Source organism: Protopterus annectens, chromosome 3.part1 (assembly GCF_019279795.1).
Source record: "Protopterus annectens isolate FY-2018-M chromosome 3.part1, PAN1.0, whole genome shotgun sequence".
NCBI classification, from domain to species: domain Eukaryota; kingdom Metazoa; phylum Chordata; order Ceratodontiformes; family Protopteridae; genus Protopterus; species Protopterus annectens.
This window is the reverse complement of record NC_056732.1, coordinates 401,307,156-401,324,852: the sequence shown is the minus strand read 5'-3', so window position 1 is coordinate 401,324,852 and position 17,697 is coordinate 401,307,156. Positions and strand designations below refer to the sequence as shown.

The 17,697-nt window shown below is 41.4% G+C and overlaps 1 protein-coding gene across 3 annotated transcripts in view; it reads left to right on the top strand.

Annotated features, from left to right (window-relative positions):
• THRB (thyroid hormone receptor beta) overlaps positions 1-17,697 on the top strand; it is a 996,269-nt gene that overhangs the window by 884,358 nt on the left and 94,214 nt on the right. For all 3 annotated transcript variants that reach the window (XM_044066875.1, XM_044066876.1, XM_044066874.1), the window contains one exon: positions 4,735-4,993. In XM_044066875.1, the coding sequence (XP_043922810.1) occupies positions 4,735-4,993 (259 nt within the window). The remainder of the gene's footprint in view (positions 1-4,734; positions 4,994-17,697) is intronic.

The following is a 17,697-nucleotide window of genomic DNA, read 5'->3' as shown; positions in this document are numbered from 1 at the left end:
GACCGTTTCAGCAGTCATGAGGAAATGCCCAGCTGCTGTACTCTGGAGGCAGTCAAGGGCTGCTTCTCTCTGCACCTAACCGCCTGGGAGTCCATCACAAATGATCGTTGGGTGCTCCAAATTATCTCCAGAGGTTATTCATAGGTTCATAGGTGTGTACTAGGCTAATGGACCTGGAGCCTTTACAAGCCTCGCCTCTGTTGAGTAGATCCACTGGAGTGATCCCTGGGGTGAATTTTCTATTTTCCATCCACTCATCAAGATTTCTCTTGAAAAGGAGCCAGTGAGGTGCTCTGATTGACATGTAGTGGAAGTCTGTTCCACAGCATGGGCTGTATCTGAGTTATGAACCTGTCCGTCCAGCACATTCTGTTGATTGTGGTAATTTGGTTGAGGTCTCTGGAGTGTATGGTGTGGAAGGATTGGGATTTCTTAAGATGTAGCATTTCTAACGGAGCTGGGTCATACATGGCTTTGTAAGTCAAGCTGAGATCACCTCTAAGTAGGCGATATGAGACAGAGAATAGTTGGAGTTTTTTAAGTCTGTCCATATAGGACAAGTGTTTAAGGCCTAGGATCCTCTTTGTGAGGTACTTTTGTGGCCTCTCCAGTTGTTGCAGGTGTTTAGGGAGGTACATGCCAAATGGGGCATTGTATTCCATGATTGGCCTAATGAGGGAAGAGGAGAGGGAGACAATGGCCTCTTTTTTCCTGGATGCAAAACCCATAGTAATAAGATGTGCCACATAAAAGGACATTCTGACCACAGTGGCAATGTCATGGTCAAAAGAGAGGTTGCTGTCAACCTGTGTTCCCAGATCTCATATAACACCTTCTATGTTCAGTGGACTACCATTGATGTGTTAATTCAGGGAAACCAGGTTTTTCCCAAAGGGGATGACATTTGGCATTGAGATTAAGGCCATGGTTCTGACACCAGTCGTTGGTCTCAGTGAGGCCTTTCTGTGGAATGTCAGCATCACTTAGGGAGTTAATAATAGCTCTCAACTTGCAATCATCTGCAGACTTTATCAGCCAGAGTCCCTTTATGTTGGCCTGGACTTCAGAGAAGTAAATACCAAACAGGAGAGGACCCAGGACCAAATCCTGTGGGACTCCACTCATGAGTGGTCGGCAGTCTAACTTGGAGTCATCTACTTTCACACTGTGGGTTCTATCTGTGAGCCAGTTTGCAACCCACCTAGTGATATAGGGGTGATGCCTAGCTTAGTGAGTTTTTCTGTTTTCTGAGTGAGGAATGGTATCAAAGGCCTTGGTAGGCTGTATGAACCACCTTGCTGTCACCCACAGTTCTGGTAACTGACTCAAAGAAGTTGACCAAGTTAAGCAGGCATGATCTACCCTTCACAAAACCAAACTGTGTGGAATCCAGAGTTTGGAGATTCCATCCCATTTCTTCATCCTCCCTCTCTGAAGAAAAACCTCCAGGACATTCCCCCAGCCAAAGGGAGGCGGCATCTGTAGAAATCACCAAGCTGCTCAAAAAACGAGTCATGCAGCCAGTCCTCCCAAACCAGTCTGGATCAAGCATTTATTCTAGGTTATTTTTGGTACCAAAGAAAATGGGGGACTTTAAACCCATTCTAGATCTTACAACCCTGAACCTGTCTGTTGCCAAGACAAAGTTTCAGATGGTCACCCTACAATCCATTCTGCCCTTTCTGCAGAAGAACAACTGGATGTGCTCGGTAGACCTTCAGGATGCATACTATCATGTAAAAATGAACAGATGCTCCAGAAGGTTCCTTCACTTCTGGCTGGGAACCAATCACTTTCAATTCAGAGTGCTCCCCTTTGGACTCACCACTGCCCCTCTGGTGTTTACCAAAGTGATGGCGGTAGTGGCAGTTCACCTGCGGCTGGAGAGGTTTCAGGTCTTTCCCTACCTGGATTATTGGCTCCTCTCTGCTTCCTCCAGGCATTGACTGATTCAAGCCAGAGATTACCTCATTCTACTAGCTCCTTCCCTAGGCATTACAATCAACCTAGTCAAATCAAACTTGGAACCTGTTCACGTGTTGAACTTTATAGGTGCTCAGTTGGATACAATAAATGACAAGGTATTTCCACCTTGTATTGTGTGAAGTCTAGTCTTCAGACCCATCTCTCCCCAGCAGGCATGGTTTTTCAGGTGTTGAGGTCCATGGTGACCACTACAACCCTTTTACCAACTGCACTCCTACTCATGAGGATTCTTCAATGGCCCTTAGCAGTACAGTGGTCCCTTCTCGAACTTCCTTTATTGTATCTGGTCCGACTATCCCAAGTTTGTTGGGAATCTCTTTGGTAGTGGCTCCAGTCCCCGGACCTTCTTCTGGGCCACCCATTTGTTCTTCCTTCCCCCTCGATCACAGTGACCACGGATGCCTCCCAGCTCGGGTGGTGGGGCATTGCATGTGACGGATGGTCCAAGGCACATGGTCCCCCTTGGAGACCAATCTGCATATAGATGTCCTGGAGATGAGGACAGTGCTTCTGGCTTTGCAAGCCCTTCAGGCCTTTCTTCCTACCAGGACTATTGCCATCCAGACAGACAACACGTCTGTAGTCTGGTACTTCAGCAAAACGGGGGGACCAGATCTTATCCTCTTTGTATCGTAGCCATGACATTGTAAGAATGGGTGATCTCTTCCAACCAGTTTCTGGTGGCAACACACATTCCAGGGAAGTCCAACATTCTAGCGGACCGGCTCAGCAGAACCATTCTGATGCCTTATGAGTGATCTCTGAATCCTTCAGGGAGTGGACATGATCTTTCAAAAATGGGGTCATCCTTACTGCGATCTTTTTGTCTCTCCTTCCAACCTGAACTGCAGTGAGTTTTTCTCTCCCATCCCCCCAACAGGGGAGCCACGCATAGATGCTCTGGCCCATGCTTGACCCTCCGGTCTACTTTATGCTTATCCTCCTCTTCCTCTGATCCCCAAATTTATTCAGAAAGCACACAGATATATAGACATACTCGTGCACACACACACACACACACACACACACACACACACACACACACACACACACACACCACATTTAGTAATAGAAGACATTAATGAGCAAGTGAGTTTAGTAGTACCCTAACACAAAGCAGATGGCAGCTGGGAATTCAGCGTGCCTAATTCACTGAATTTGTGAATGTGGATGAAAAAAATAAGTAATGGGCAGAGGCAGGTGATAGCATTACTGACAGACACAGTTCTAAGTATTGCATGCTGTAGCATAAAATATTCCTGTTTCAGAAAAAAGGCAGAAATTGCTTTCATGATTTTATTTTTTCTGGTCCACTTTCCATCTTTTTCCTTTTTTATTACAGGCAGGTAGTGGTACAGTGTGAGCAAGTATTTTTTTCTAATGCATATTGTGCATTGCTTAATGGTAGCTTGCATGTTTGTGTGTGTGTGTGTGTGTGTGTTTCTGTATGAGCTAATGTTTGTATGTATCTGTGTGTGCATGCGTGTGTATCATGTACTTGTGTGCTTATGTCCATGCATATGTGTGTGAGTATGCATGTATCTGAATATGTTTATCTTTATCTATGTGTGCACACGTGCACCTTTATGTGTGTGGGGGGGGGGGTGTTGTGTTATGCCCATATATACACGCACATACATGTGTATATGAGTGTGTGCATGTGCACACACGTGTGTGTTTGTCTGTGTGTGTGTGTGTGTGTGTGTGTGTGTGTGTGTGTGTGTGTGTGTGTGTGTGTGTGTGTGTGTGTGGGTATGCCTGCATGTGTGTGAGTTTATACTTGTATATATGCACATGAATGTGCATTTATGTCTGTGTGTATATGTGTGTGTGTATGTGCATGCATGGGTGTGTATACGTGTGTCTATGTATGCAGCTGCGTACATTAGACATGCAGAATGTGTATGCATGTATACAGGTGAGTGTGCAGATTATCATTTAAGATTCTTGAAAATAGAGAGGTATAGTCTTACCCTGGACAGGTAACTTGTTTGTGTGTATGTGTGTTTCTGTGTCTGTGAGTGTGCAATAATTGTTGAAAGTATGTCCTGTACTTAGTTTTAAGCTGAAACACAGATAAATAAAAATTGTTGATTTTCTCCTGTAGATATATGTATAATTCTCTAATGCACACAGACACAAACACACACACATATGCACACAGTGCCATCTCATCAAATGCTGTTGAATGTTAACAGCTGTACTGTTCATTAGCTGATTGGTAAATATCTTGTGTTTGTTCTGCTGCACAGCATGCCCTGACTGCTGAGGTCACTACCCACATTGTCCACTAGACACCCCCCTCAATAGGTTCACAGGGAAAAATAACATTTGTGCATTCTGTTACTTCATAGTGTTTTATATCCATACAGATCAATCTGGTAAACAAAATATGTTTATAATTTATATATCTGGGTAAAATACTGGTTAATTTAAGTTGCTCCTAATTATGATGATGTGCATGCAAGCATATGTTGTAGTGTTTAGTGTATTACACTGAATTGGCTGGAGAAAATACCAGACTACTTTTGGAAATGCTGAGAGTGGCTTGTGTGCAGTTTATACAAATATAAAAAGCACCTCCTAAGATACAGTAGTGACAACAGCAAAGCCATAGACAATACCTCCATTGTATATGAGTAAATAAAATGCATATGCTGTAGCACATACAAAGCACATTTAAGAGAATGTATCATCAGAGCTATCTCAGTCACAACAAATTATCATTGTGTTGTTTTTTTTTTACAGTTGCCATGCGAAGATCAGATAATTCTTTTGAAAGGCTGCTGCATGGAAATTATGTCTCTCAGAGCTGCAGTTAGGTATGACTCAGAAAGTGAGACTTTAACTCTGAACGGTGAAATAGCAGTAACAAGGGAACAACTTAAAAATGGAGGCCTTGGGGTAGTATCTGATGCCATCTTTGACCTTGGAGTGTCCTTGTCCTCCTTTGATCTTGATGATACAGAAGTTGCATTGCTACAGGCTGTGCTTCTAATGTCTTCAGGTAAAAACATTTATGTAGTTTTATTTACATTAATGTCTTTCCTTAAATTTAAACCTAAAAAGTGTTCATTATTGGCTGTTACAGAAGTTATGCCTCAGGGTTAACCACTTTTTCACACTGTATCCCAATATTTCTTGTCGATTAAGTGCATTGCTATTTACTGAATTTGGCAAAGTTTTGCAGTCTTCATTTTTTTAGCAAATTTCTGCACCAAATTCTGTTGCAGTAAGTGTGGTTTTGAACATTTGGATTTTGCAGTCATTAAAAATGGCATCTGGGTTATAATAGGTTTTAATTGCTCACCTGTAGAACCATCATAATTCAGTTACTTCTTATATTATTTATTTATTTTTTATTGCCAACCTGGTGAAATAAATTCATTCTGCAATTTTTTTAGTTTAAAATTTTCATAAAAGTTGTAAGAATTTAATTGAACATCTCACAACTGCTATGCCTAATCAAAAAGAGGTCTTGTCATGAAGTATCTTTCTTCACCATTTTTCACTTAAATTCCAGTGTGTTTTAATATTCACATTCAAAAGACATCCCTCAACAAGTCCTGGAAATTACTGACTTTAGTTATCTGCTTTATTATGTGTTTGAGACATGGATGCCAAGAAATTTCTTGATGTGAATCAGGGTTACAAGCTTTGACACCCTCATAATTCTTTGTAATGCATAGAGATTTTTCTTCTCAATGTACTACATATCAATCAAAAATAAGGTTAAAAAAAGTGATGTGTCGTTCCAACTTTGAAAGCTGGTAAAGCAATGGAAAAGTGACTGGCATCCTGTTGTATTCCCTGCCTGAAGGAAGCGGTTGTAACAAAATTATTGCTTGTATTTAGAAGACAGCTGACAGTAATGGGAGATAAAACAAAGCTGTTTAATGCCCTACTGCTGCAGCTGCTGCTATTTACTGGTCAGTGCTTTCTGCTTTTTAGAGCAGATCTGACCTTAAAAATGCATAGAGGTTCTTAATTATTAAGCACCCCCTCTAAGTATTCTTAAGTGTGAGTCACGTGCTATAGCAACACACAACCAGTATGTAATTTAGCCATTTTTTGAGCATAATCTCAGTACTCCATGCACTACAAACATGTTAAGCACTTCTCTAGTGCGAAGCCCAATCTTAACAAAAGATTGTTAAGCACACCTAAGTGCTGTTAAAATAGGATCTTGCACTACTGACTAAAAGCCGACAGTTTTAGCTGGCAAATGACAGTAGCAGAAGGTAAAACAGTTTTTAAAAACTGTTAGAACTTCACTCTGCCGCACTTGCAAACAGAAAGCGTGGCAGTGTGAAATGTTAACAATTTTTAAAGCCATCTCTAGTGCTGTGAACCTAGCTACATAGAGAGATCGGCTTACCTGATAAAGAAAGATACGGTAATCTGCTTAAAGGACTTAGCATACTCTATATCTGTAAGCTGTGCTGCATAAATTCACACGTAAAGTATAATACGGTGTGCAGTCAAATTTAAGTGGTTTACGCTGTCAAACCAGATACATACTGTGTGAATCTAACACTAAGTGACATTGGCCATTGAGAAATCTACCCACTAAACAGTGCTTTTAAATTTAAGATGCATACGCCATTTTAAAGCTACGTACCTGAAACAAGCTAGCCCTAGTAACAGTGTTAGCCCTGCTCCTCCCCCTCCCTCTGAACAGAGGTTACTTATATCCCTACAGAACCCACCAATTTTAAATCTCCAGTGCGACAGGACCCAGTAGGTTAAGGTACTGACATACAGCACAGCTTTTATCTTTTTAATGTCTATCCAATGTTTTTGTGAACTAAAATACTTCTGTAACTGAAAATGTTGCATTTACACTTGTTGAGTTTTCTTATAACACTTGCTGAGTCTGTTGTAATTTCTTTAGCTCGTACCTGTGCTATGATATCTGATAAGCCGGTATGAAGCTGAGTGTAACAGCTACGTGATAAAGACCTTGAAGCCAAGCTAGAATCTAGCATATTATCTTAGTTGAAGCTGTAATTACTAGTATTTGATGACTTGTGTAGCTTATAAGAATATGGATTGTCATGGATTGATCTGAATTAATGCTGCTTATCATGATTACTGACTAAGAACGCTATGTATTATTGTGAGTGCATGTTAATGTCTTTGACCTTGCTGGCTGCTTAAGATCTTGTACTGACTAATCTTGAATGTACCTAACTAGATTATCCCTTCTCTAGGTCTCTACCCCAAGTTCCCTCTGAATGGACTTCTCCACTCAGAAATCCTATACCTGGCCAGCGATCAAGCGCGGAAGGCTAAGACTGCCAGGCCAATTACATTTGATACACGCTAAGGTTAATTTTGGCATCTTGTTTCCTGTGTGCTTTATCACAGCCAACTGGGTCCAAACACACTATAAATCTTCCCCTACTCCGTCATAATTAGGGACTTGCCTAATAATTTGGGTTATCAAGCCCTAAAATTAAAGCCATCTCTAGCGCTGTGAACCTAGCTACATAGAGAGAGCGGCTTACCTGATAAAGAAAGATACAGTAATCTGCTTAAAGGACTTGGCGTACTCTATATCTGTAAGCTGTGCTGCATAAATTCACATATAAAGTATAATACAGTGTGCAGTCAAATTTAAGTGGCTTACACTGTCAAACCCGATACATATTGTGTGAATCTAACACTAAGTGACATTGGCCATTGAGAAATCTATCCACTAAACAGTGCTTTTAAATTTAAGAAGCATATGCCATTTTAAAGCTACGTACCTGAAACAAGCTAGCCCCAGTAACAGTGTTAGCCCCGCTCCTCTCACCACCCTACCCCCATATCCCACACACCCCCAGTATAGTTACATTTATTTACATCAAACCCCTCATTCTTTCCTTCCCACCCAGTCACAACTCCCAGGCCAGTGACTCCATCTTCCTGCTTAACAACCCACCCCACTCTTTACTTACTCTGATTCCTCACTTTACTATTTCCTCTACAGCAGCTTCACTAATTATACAGTCCATAACCTCTCGCTTACTAATAAATTAACTTACATTTATCTTGAATCTAAACTTTAATCCAAACTCAATTTTACTTTTATTAAGAAAGACTCCTCCACTTCCACTGACTTTCCTCATCTCCTCTATAAGCATTCCTCTCCTAATAGCTGTCTTCAATGCCACCTCCTACTCCTCTTACAAACTACCCCTCTCCTTTCCCCCCAACTCTCCTACTCTCCCCATCCTCACCCCATCACTTCTCACTTTCACAACATATCCCCCCTCTCTTGTTCAACCTAACCCACTTCACTATTTTAAACTAAAACTCCTACCCTCTTCAATAAAGCTCCATACACCCAAAGCAAAATTGTTCTTCCTACTAACTACAAGTTGCACACCAAAAGTCCTGCTTCTTTCTTCCTTCCTCTAATTGGCATGCCCTAGCAGGAGACATTCACCCCAACCCCGGACCCAAGACTAGTACCAGTCTCGCTTCCTCTACCTCTCCAAATAGTACCAACCACAAATACCTCAAGCTAATTACCATTAACACCCAGAGTGTAAAAAACAAAATAGCTCTCTTCCATGCTTGGCTAAGTCAAACTCTACCAGATATAGTAGCAGTCTCAGAGACATGGCTAAAACCCCACATTACTGACTCCGAGATTCTACCCCCTGGCTTTAAAGCACTCAGATGTGACCGCCAAAACAAAAAAGGAGGAGGAGTAGCCTTAATTAATAATAGCCTACTGAACCTCTGCCCTTGCCAGAACCATATTCCGCAGTTCAACAACGCTGAACTAGTCATAGGAATTCTCAAAATGAATAATTATAAAAGTATTTGTGTCATGGCCATCTATATCCCCCCTGGAAATAGTACCATCACTCTCGAAAACATTCTTTTATGGGCCTCAACTAACATTAAACTTGAGACATACATATTAGGTGATGTGAACATTGGCTGGAATAGAATCAATAACAACAATCCCTCCCTATCTATTAATCTTTTTAATTTCACTCAACTAACAAACGGCATTACCAGACCTAATAGAAACAACCCCCCAGTGTCCACTCTGGACTGGATCTTAGTCTCCCATCCTAATAAGATCTCTCACTCTGGTATATTACCAGACACCATGAGTGACCATCTCCCAGCCTTCATTCACCGAGCTACCCACTCCTCCCCTCACCGACACCAATATACCCACAATCGTAATCTTACAAACTTCAATCCTTCTATATTCTCCGAAACACTTAAACTAACAAATTTGGACAACCTAAAAACTCTTCCACTCGATAAGACCGTAGACTTCTTCAACACAACCTTCCTAGGCATCCTAAACACCCAATCACCACCTAGAACAAAACAAATAAAACCCTATTTCGTCCCATGGCTAACAAAAGACACCAAAGGACATATGCTACAAAGACACAAGACCTGGAAACTTTACAACAAAAATAAGCATCCTGCTACCCTTCTTAAATATAAGCAACTCTGCAATCTAACCAAAAAACTTGTTACAAAAGATAAAAAATGTTATTACACTAAACTACAGTCTACCCACTCCAAAAATCCCAAACAATTCTGGAACTCCATCAACTCTCTTTTGCACCCAGGTACCAAAACCAATCCCTGTCCTGACAACAATAAAACTGACACAGAAATTGCCACCCTTTTTAACTCCTTCTTTACCAACTCTATAGCTGAACTCACTAAGACCTTCCCCAATCACATCTCCTCTCCTCCGCTCAATCCCACCTCCCCTTCTACTCCTCAACCACTCCCAACCCCCCCCCTTTTTTTCCCTAAAACCCGTCTCAACCTCCTACATCAAAACGCTCCTCTTCAGACTTAAACCTTGCTCTAATGCCCCCAACAATATTCTCTCACTCTTTCTAAAACTTGCCGCAGATGGTATCGCCATCCCCATCAGCATTCTCATCAATAGATCCATATCCTGCCCCTCCACAAAGGAGGCAAAAATAACAGCCTCTCTAACTTCCGACCAATAGCCATTCTTTCCCCAATCTCAAAAAAATCCTTGAAAAATGTATCCAACTGCAACTCATGCCGTTTCTCATCAATAATCAACTCCTCATCCCTACCCAACATGGCTTCCGTCCCGGCCATAGTACAATAACTGCTCTCCTTTCTTTTTTAGACATAGTAAACCATGCTTGTGACTCTGGAGAAATTGTTTCCACTGTCCTTCTAGATTTATCCAAGGCATTTGACACTGTCTCCCATACCCACCTTTTGAATCACCTTTCTAACCTCAATCTCTCTCAAAACTCCCTTACCTGGTTCCATAGTTGTCTCTCTGACAGATCCCAGGCTGTTAAATGGCACACTGGTACCTCAACCTTCCTACCTACCCTAAGCATGGTTCCCCAGGGGTCCATACTTGGACCAATGCTCTTTAATGTATTTATCAATGATTTTCATGCTGCAATCCCAAACACCAAAATAGTGCAATATGCGGATGACTCCACTTTAGTCTGCTCTGCTCCCAGCCTTCCTGAGCTTCAGGCAAAAACCCAATTGGCCTTTACAACCACTGAGAACTGGATGCTTCAAAAACTTCTTTCCCTTAATGCTAATAAATCCAAAATCCTTCTTTTCTCTCCCTCAAAAACACTCCCACTTGACAAGCAATCCTTCAATGTCATCAGCCATGCCAACTTCACTATAGAAGTCATCCCCTTTGCTAAACTTCTTGGGGTTACCATTGATGAACACCTGAAATTCGATACGCATATCCAACTAAATATTAAAAAAACTCATAAGAAGCTTGGTATGCTATACAGAAACACTCACTTTCTCTCTCTGTCTACAAGGCAAACTCTCACCTCTACCTACCATCACTAATGTACGGTGCCCCGCTTCTAACCAATCTTTCTACTACCATCTCCTCAAAACTAGAAATCTGTTACAACAAAATCGCTAAATTTGCTACTAAATCTAAACACTCCACCCACCATTGCACCCCTCTCCACATGCTAAATTGGCTAGAACTTCCTAACCACCTTGACTACCTTCAACTTACTACAGCCCACAAACTAATCTTTAAATCTACTGCATGCCCTACTCTAATATCTTACCATTCTACACTCCGCTCAGACCCCTAAGATCTGCCCAACAAAATCGACTTTCTGTATATAAACCAAAACGTCGCCCTTGCCAGTTTCTCCTATCCCACTCATTAGCCAAAAAATGGAAGTCTCTTCCACCCCTAAGAATCACTACAAACTTTGAACACTTCCAATCCCAGCTCCATTCCCACCTCTCCCAAATCTGGAAATGCAATAGCACCCTTCCTACCTAATTCCTTCTACTGTCACTCTTACATGTTCTTCCTCATGTACCTTTACTCTTGCTGCTTTTTCTACAGCTGCCCCTCTCTGCATCTAACGTATAATAAGTCTAAAACCTTGATGATTATCATGTAAATACTGTATATAGCTTTCTATCACTACTCTCTGCAAATGGCTCACCATGCTAATGGCTCTCAATGTATAAACTGTGCTCATGTTTTTCCTTTTCTTCTTCTTCTCCTTTGCACCATTCAATTTTGTTACTCCTTATTATATAAAAACATTTGTTTTCAAAATGTATAATTCTATGTATAACTGTATAAATGTAAAATTCTATGCTTGTTTTAGTTGCATGTAATATGGAGCTTTTCTTCCCGGGCCTCCACTGACAATGGGCCCCTTGGGCCCAGTGGACCTCCCCGGTTATCAAACTGGAAATAAATAAATAAATTAATTAAATCTACATAGGAATACTTGTTTTTGCCTACTCTCCATATGTCTCAGCTGACCCTAATTTTACAGAACATCCCTGATTTTACCTCATTTTTTTGCTCTGTCTTGTAACATTTTTGATTTTTCTGGTAAATCACTGAGGATTACAGTCAGTCAATAACACTAGACATTAGGGTCTCATACTTCTTGTTGTTCAGAAAATGAATGTTGATACAAAGTCAGTTGTACTATAAACTTCCTAAGTGAATTATAACAATATTTAAAAACTGTCCCTGATTTTGATCCTGCATCCCCCTCCCATTATTTTTAGATTTGTCCAGAATTCTTAACATCGACAGGGATGCTGCTGTCATAGGTTCATAGGTTCATAGGTTTATACTAGGCTATCTGCCCTAAGGCATTTATAAGCCTAGCCCAAATTTTTGTGGCTTACGCCACCCCTTATATGAAAAAATACTGTGCCCATTAGTTTGTTGTGCCTCTGTCCAGCAGTGACACAGAGATGATTCCCGGGATAAACCTACGATCTCCCATCCACAGGTCAAGATTTCTCTTGAACAGAGCCAGCGAGGTGCTCTGCCTCACATGGATCGGGATTTTATTCCACAGCATAGGGAGTCTCTGAGTGATAAATCTATCCCTCCAGCACGTCCTATTTATATCCGTGCTAAGGTTTAAGTCGCTTGCTCTAGTGGTTTTGGTGGATTTGGATTTTTTGAGGTGGAGCATGTCCATTAATTCCGGGTTGGACATGGCCTTGTATGTCAGGCACATGTCACCTCTGAGCAGACGGTATGCAACTGAATAGAGCTGGAGTTTCTTTAGTCTGGCAGCATATGACAGATTTTGGAGTCCCTTTATCCTTTTGGTGAGGAACTTTTGGGGTCTCTCCAATTGCTGCAGATGTCGGGTGAGATACATCCCGAATGGGGCATTGTACTCGATCATTGGTCTGATAAGTGAAGAGTACAGGGGAACAATGACCTCACTAGATCTGGATGTGAATCCCTTCATGATCAGGTGGGCAATGTAGAAGGTCTTTCTAACCACTTTAGCAATGTGAGTGTCAAAAGAAAGGCCACTGTCAACCTGGGTCCCCAGGTCCCTGATAACCTCTTCTGTGCTTAGTGGATTGCCACCTATATGGTAGCTTGGGGTTACATTGTTTTTCCCGAAGGGTATGACTATACATTTTTTGGCGTTTAACTTCAGCCAATGGCTCTGGCACCAGCTATCTGTTTCCGTGAGTCCCTTCTGAAGGATATCCATGTCCGATGCACTTTCCACTATGGCGCCCAGTTTGCAGTCGTCTGCAAACTTTGTCAGCCAAAGTCCTCCCATGTTGGCCTGTACTTCTGAGAAGTAGATGCCGGACAATAGGGGGCCAAGGACCGAGCCCTGTGGGACACCACTTGTGACTGGCTTGGAGTCTGACATAGCACCAGCAACTCTAACCCTGTGGGTTCTGTCCTTAAGCCAGTTTGCAACCCATCTTGTGACATATGGGTTTACATTTAAGCTGGTAAGTTTTTCTACAATACCAGTGGGGTATTGTGTCGAAGGCCTTTGCAAGGTCAAGGTAGGCTGTATGGACTGCCTTTCCCTCATCAGTGGCCTTGGTGACTGTTTCGAAGAAGTCGACCAAGTTCAAAAGGCATGATCTGCCCTTGACGAAGCCAAACTGGGTCGGGTCCAATGTCTGCAAGTCCCCTATATCTTTGTTTATGAGCTCCATTATGATCCTCTCCATAGCTTTGCAGACTAGACTTGTTATGCTTATGGGGCAGTAATTACCAGGGTCCGTAGAGGCACCACCTTTGTGGAGTGGGACCACAGTTGCCGTCACGCCACTCCTTGGGCACGTATCCTGTGGTAAGGCTGAGATTAAACAGCTGCCTTATGTGTGGGTTTAATTCCTCATTTAGCTCGTGTAGCACACAGCCGGGGACACCATCCGGTCCCATTGATGCTGTGTTTTTAGCTTTAGAGAGAGCAGCTTTCACCTGCGCATTTGAGATGTCTGGGAGGCTACACTCTGCTGGGATAGGTATCTCTCCTTTAGGGGAGGGCGGTGAAGTTTGCAATGAACCTGTCTGACAGTATGTTGGCAATGTCTGTGGGTTCAGTGATTTTGTATCATTTTGGACTAATTCTGAGCATATCTGGGAGTTTCCACCCAGGTTCCTAACATAGCTGAAAAAGGCCTTATGATTGTCCTTTGAATCCATGGCAATTTTTCTCTCAAAATTGGCCTTAGTTAATTTTATGAGTGCTCGTATTTTTTTACTAATAATGATCGGGGTGACTTCCCTTTTATGGATTTTGTTCTATCATGTAATAGCTTTCTCCTCTTATTGTAAAGTTTGTTAATGGCTGGGGTCCACCAGACTGGATGTTTGCCCTTTGTGGAAAGAGTCTTGGTTTTATTTGGGATTGCCTGATCCATGCAGTCCTGGAGGTGTTCATAGAAGGCATTTGTAAGGGCTTCCAGCTTGGGTTGTGGTTTCCACTGGCTCAGGGGCCTTGAAGGATACCACACCAGTCTTGAGTAGTGTGAAGTTTGCTTTAGAGAAGTTCTTCACTGTGGTCTTTTTTGTTTGGGGTGGGGGCGGGATGTGGATTTCCAGTGAGATTAGTTTATGATCAGATCTCACCAATGAGGAATATACTTCCAGTGTGGAGCATTTTGTCCCCATGTTTGTGATAATGAGATCTAGTATATTTTCTCCTCTCGTGGGAACAGTGACTAGCTGTTCCATGGCATTTGAATTTATGAAGTCCAGGAACCGTTGGGCTAGAAAGTTAGGGCTTGAGTAATGTTCCCAGTCTATATTCGGGTAGTTGAAGTCACCCAATATGATGGTGTTTGGAGATACATTTATACCCTCCGGTGTCTTCAGGAAGGCTGTGTGGGGTTCCTGAGTTTGAGAGGGTGGCCTGTAGCATGCTACAATTTGTAGAGCAGTTTTGCCTATGGTTAGTTGCACCTGGATGGTTTCTGAAGATTTGTGCGTTGCCACCAACCTGGAGGTGTGGGTATCCTTTATGAATATGGATACACCCCCTCCTTTTGTGGTGTGGTCCGGGTTTTGGGGCGGGCATGATATGAGGTAAAACCTAATAGTGCCGGGGTGCTCTCAGGAGCCTTGAACCAGGTTTCAGTTACAGCACAGACATCGATGTTCTCCATACTGAGAAGGGCCTCGAGTGTGTGCATTTTGAGATTTAGACTTCTGGCATTGAGCAGCATTACCCTCAGTTTCTTCCCATTTTTGTTTTCTAGGGTGGTAGGTTTAGAATTTGAGCCTTGCCTAAAAAAGGCACTATGGGGGTGGCAAGAGCCTTAGCCAATATCCGGAATCCCAGGGGTGACAGGTGCAAGCCGTCCCTTGCGAAGCAGCGTGGCTTGTCAAGCATGTCATCCCAGGCAGACCCTTTGAATGTTTGTTTGTTTATTCTATGGAAGGGCACTGTTGAAGAATTACAATTATTCATTAATTATTTGGTGGGTACAAAGGACATTTTAAGATTCACCTTCCATTATAAATATGAAAAGCTTTGAATTCCTATCTTTTACCAACATCACATCTAACAAATTCACTTCTAATATTTACAGAAAAAAAGACTTTTTCTAATTCAAATCTACATTTTGACAGTTGCCACCCCTTTCACCAGAAGAAGGGAATCATAAAGGAGCAAATGTTAATACTGTCTAGGTTAATAAGTAATGACAGTGATTTTGAGAGAGAAAGTCTTTATGTTTTGAATGTGTGTACAGATAGAGGATACCCTGGCTATTTGTTGGCATCAGTAAAAGATTAAGTTTTTTAAAGTTAGGGCAACTTATGTTTCCCCCTTATTGAATGAACCAACCCATAATTCTTTATCTGACAATGGTACTTCTATTCTTGGAACAGCAAATAACAATGATAGGATGGTATGTTTTGTGATACCCTTTAACTAGGAAATAACAAAATATGTGAACGTGTTCAAATAATAGGGGACTCTTCCTGGGATTCAATAAAATCTGCTCTAAGTGTACACCATTCTGAGTCAACAGGCAAAACAGACATAACTCGCTCCTCTTTCCTCCTAATTTTAGTTTTCCTACTGATATTCTTGCAGCTTTAAATTCTCAAGGACAGGGCTAGTAAATTAAGTTGATTTTTAAGGAGAATAACATTTTTACAGGTTCATGGGTTTTTATTGGGCTGGCTGCTGTTTAGGGCAGTTTAGGCCTAGTCAGTTGTCTCATGTGGGAATCGTGCACCACACTTTGTGTCTGGGTGTAGACACCTTGACCATTATGCTAACAACAACCAAGTGTGCATTCTTATAGGACTGGACCTGAATTTTAATTGTTCATTCTTGATTTTGTTTAAATAGATGTATGTATTTTGTTACATTTTATATATTTTACATTTCAGAGTGTTTTATACAAGAGAGATATTTTGACGGTGCTGTCCCACATTTCTATATTTTTATATAACAATACAGTGGTTTATAGCTTGGAATGCAGCAAATAATTATGGCACACTTTGGTACATTGTTCAAGTTTTTAACATTTCACTGGCAGTTTCCTTTAAGAGACCAAGGTTTCATTTAGCTGCAGCTTAATTGATGTTTCCTGATTGGCCTTTTCATATTAAAAAATGAAGGTGGAGCTGTAGTTTAACAGACTCTGACGAAGTCTGGATCATTATGGACGAAAGCGCTTAATTTTTTGGTTTTATTTTTATTGCCTAAATAAAGTTTATGGTTATTTTTATCAGAGGAGCCATTTTTTATTCAACTATTATTTAGTTTGGAAGTTTCACTAAAGCTTTTTCTTCCATTTGGCTTACGGAATCTACAAGTTTCTGCTTATGTGGCCAGACATTCTGGGTGGCCTTGCTGGATTCCTGATCTGTTACTAGCACTAAGTGATTTGTCAGCTTTGAATTCAGATAAAACACTTTATGCTCCTAAACATTTTTTGTAACTAGAGCAGATCAATCTCTGTGTAGTAGAAAGAGTTATGATTGGGTCTCAGTCATAACCCTCTGTTACGCGTTCTTGACATGGATGCCAAGATTCACCTGTAGTTCTGCTCTCAAGGTTAATTTCCTGGCATCCATGTCTCAAACATGTAATAAGCCAGCTATCTGATACACGGTCATAATCCTCTATATTCAATACATGGCCATGTGGACTTGGGTGATAATGTAAGGAAGCTGCTGCTCATAATGTCTTTAATTTCCCACAAATCCTAAAAAAGTTATGGCTTACTTTTTGAGCAGCTTTTCCTGCTTACTGATGAGGAATAGATTATACACTACTCTGAATTCTTTATCAAAATATTTCAAAAGAACTGCTGTGGAGAGCAAAAATATTTTCCCATTATGTGCAACCATGGGTGAAATTTCCATTTGTAGGGTTTCCTCACATGCACAAAGTCACATAGAATGGAATAATTGATCTGATGTTGTTAATCTTCGTTCATTCCGTACTGATGGGTTATTAGTTCTGTCCTCGGAACTGAGCTGGCCTTATAGCAAGCTTGCGTCAGCCAAAAACTCTCGAGCCAAGATCCTACCCAGAATGCTCTGCTCCCTGTTACCTCAGATCTCATTTGCTGCGTTGCTGTACAGCTGTGTCAAGCCACTCTCTCTCAGCTAAGTGAATAATTTTTTGAAAGTTTATATATTGTTAGTGCTTTAAAAGTTTTCAACCGGTTACTATTTCTATACTCCTACTCTATCGTATCTTTAAGACTCTCTCCCTATACTTTCTTTCCCTTTATTACCCTTTTTCTTACCTTTGAGGTAATTCTTCATTACCATCATTGGTAATCCTTCCTTTCTCTCTTCTTACCCTTCTGGGTAGCTTTCTTAACTGTTTGGTACTGTTGTTCTTCTCCACATCATTATGTCGGACAAGAAAAGTAGTGTTGGTTTCAAACAGTGTAAGGACTGTGGCCGTAAGT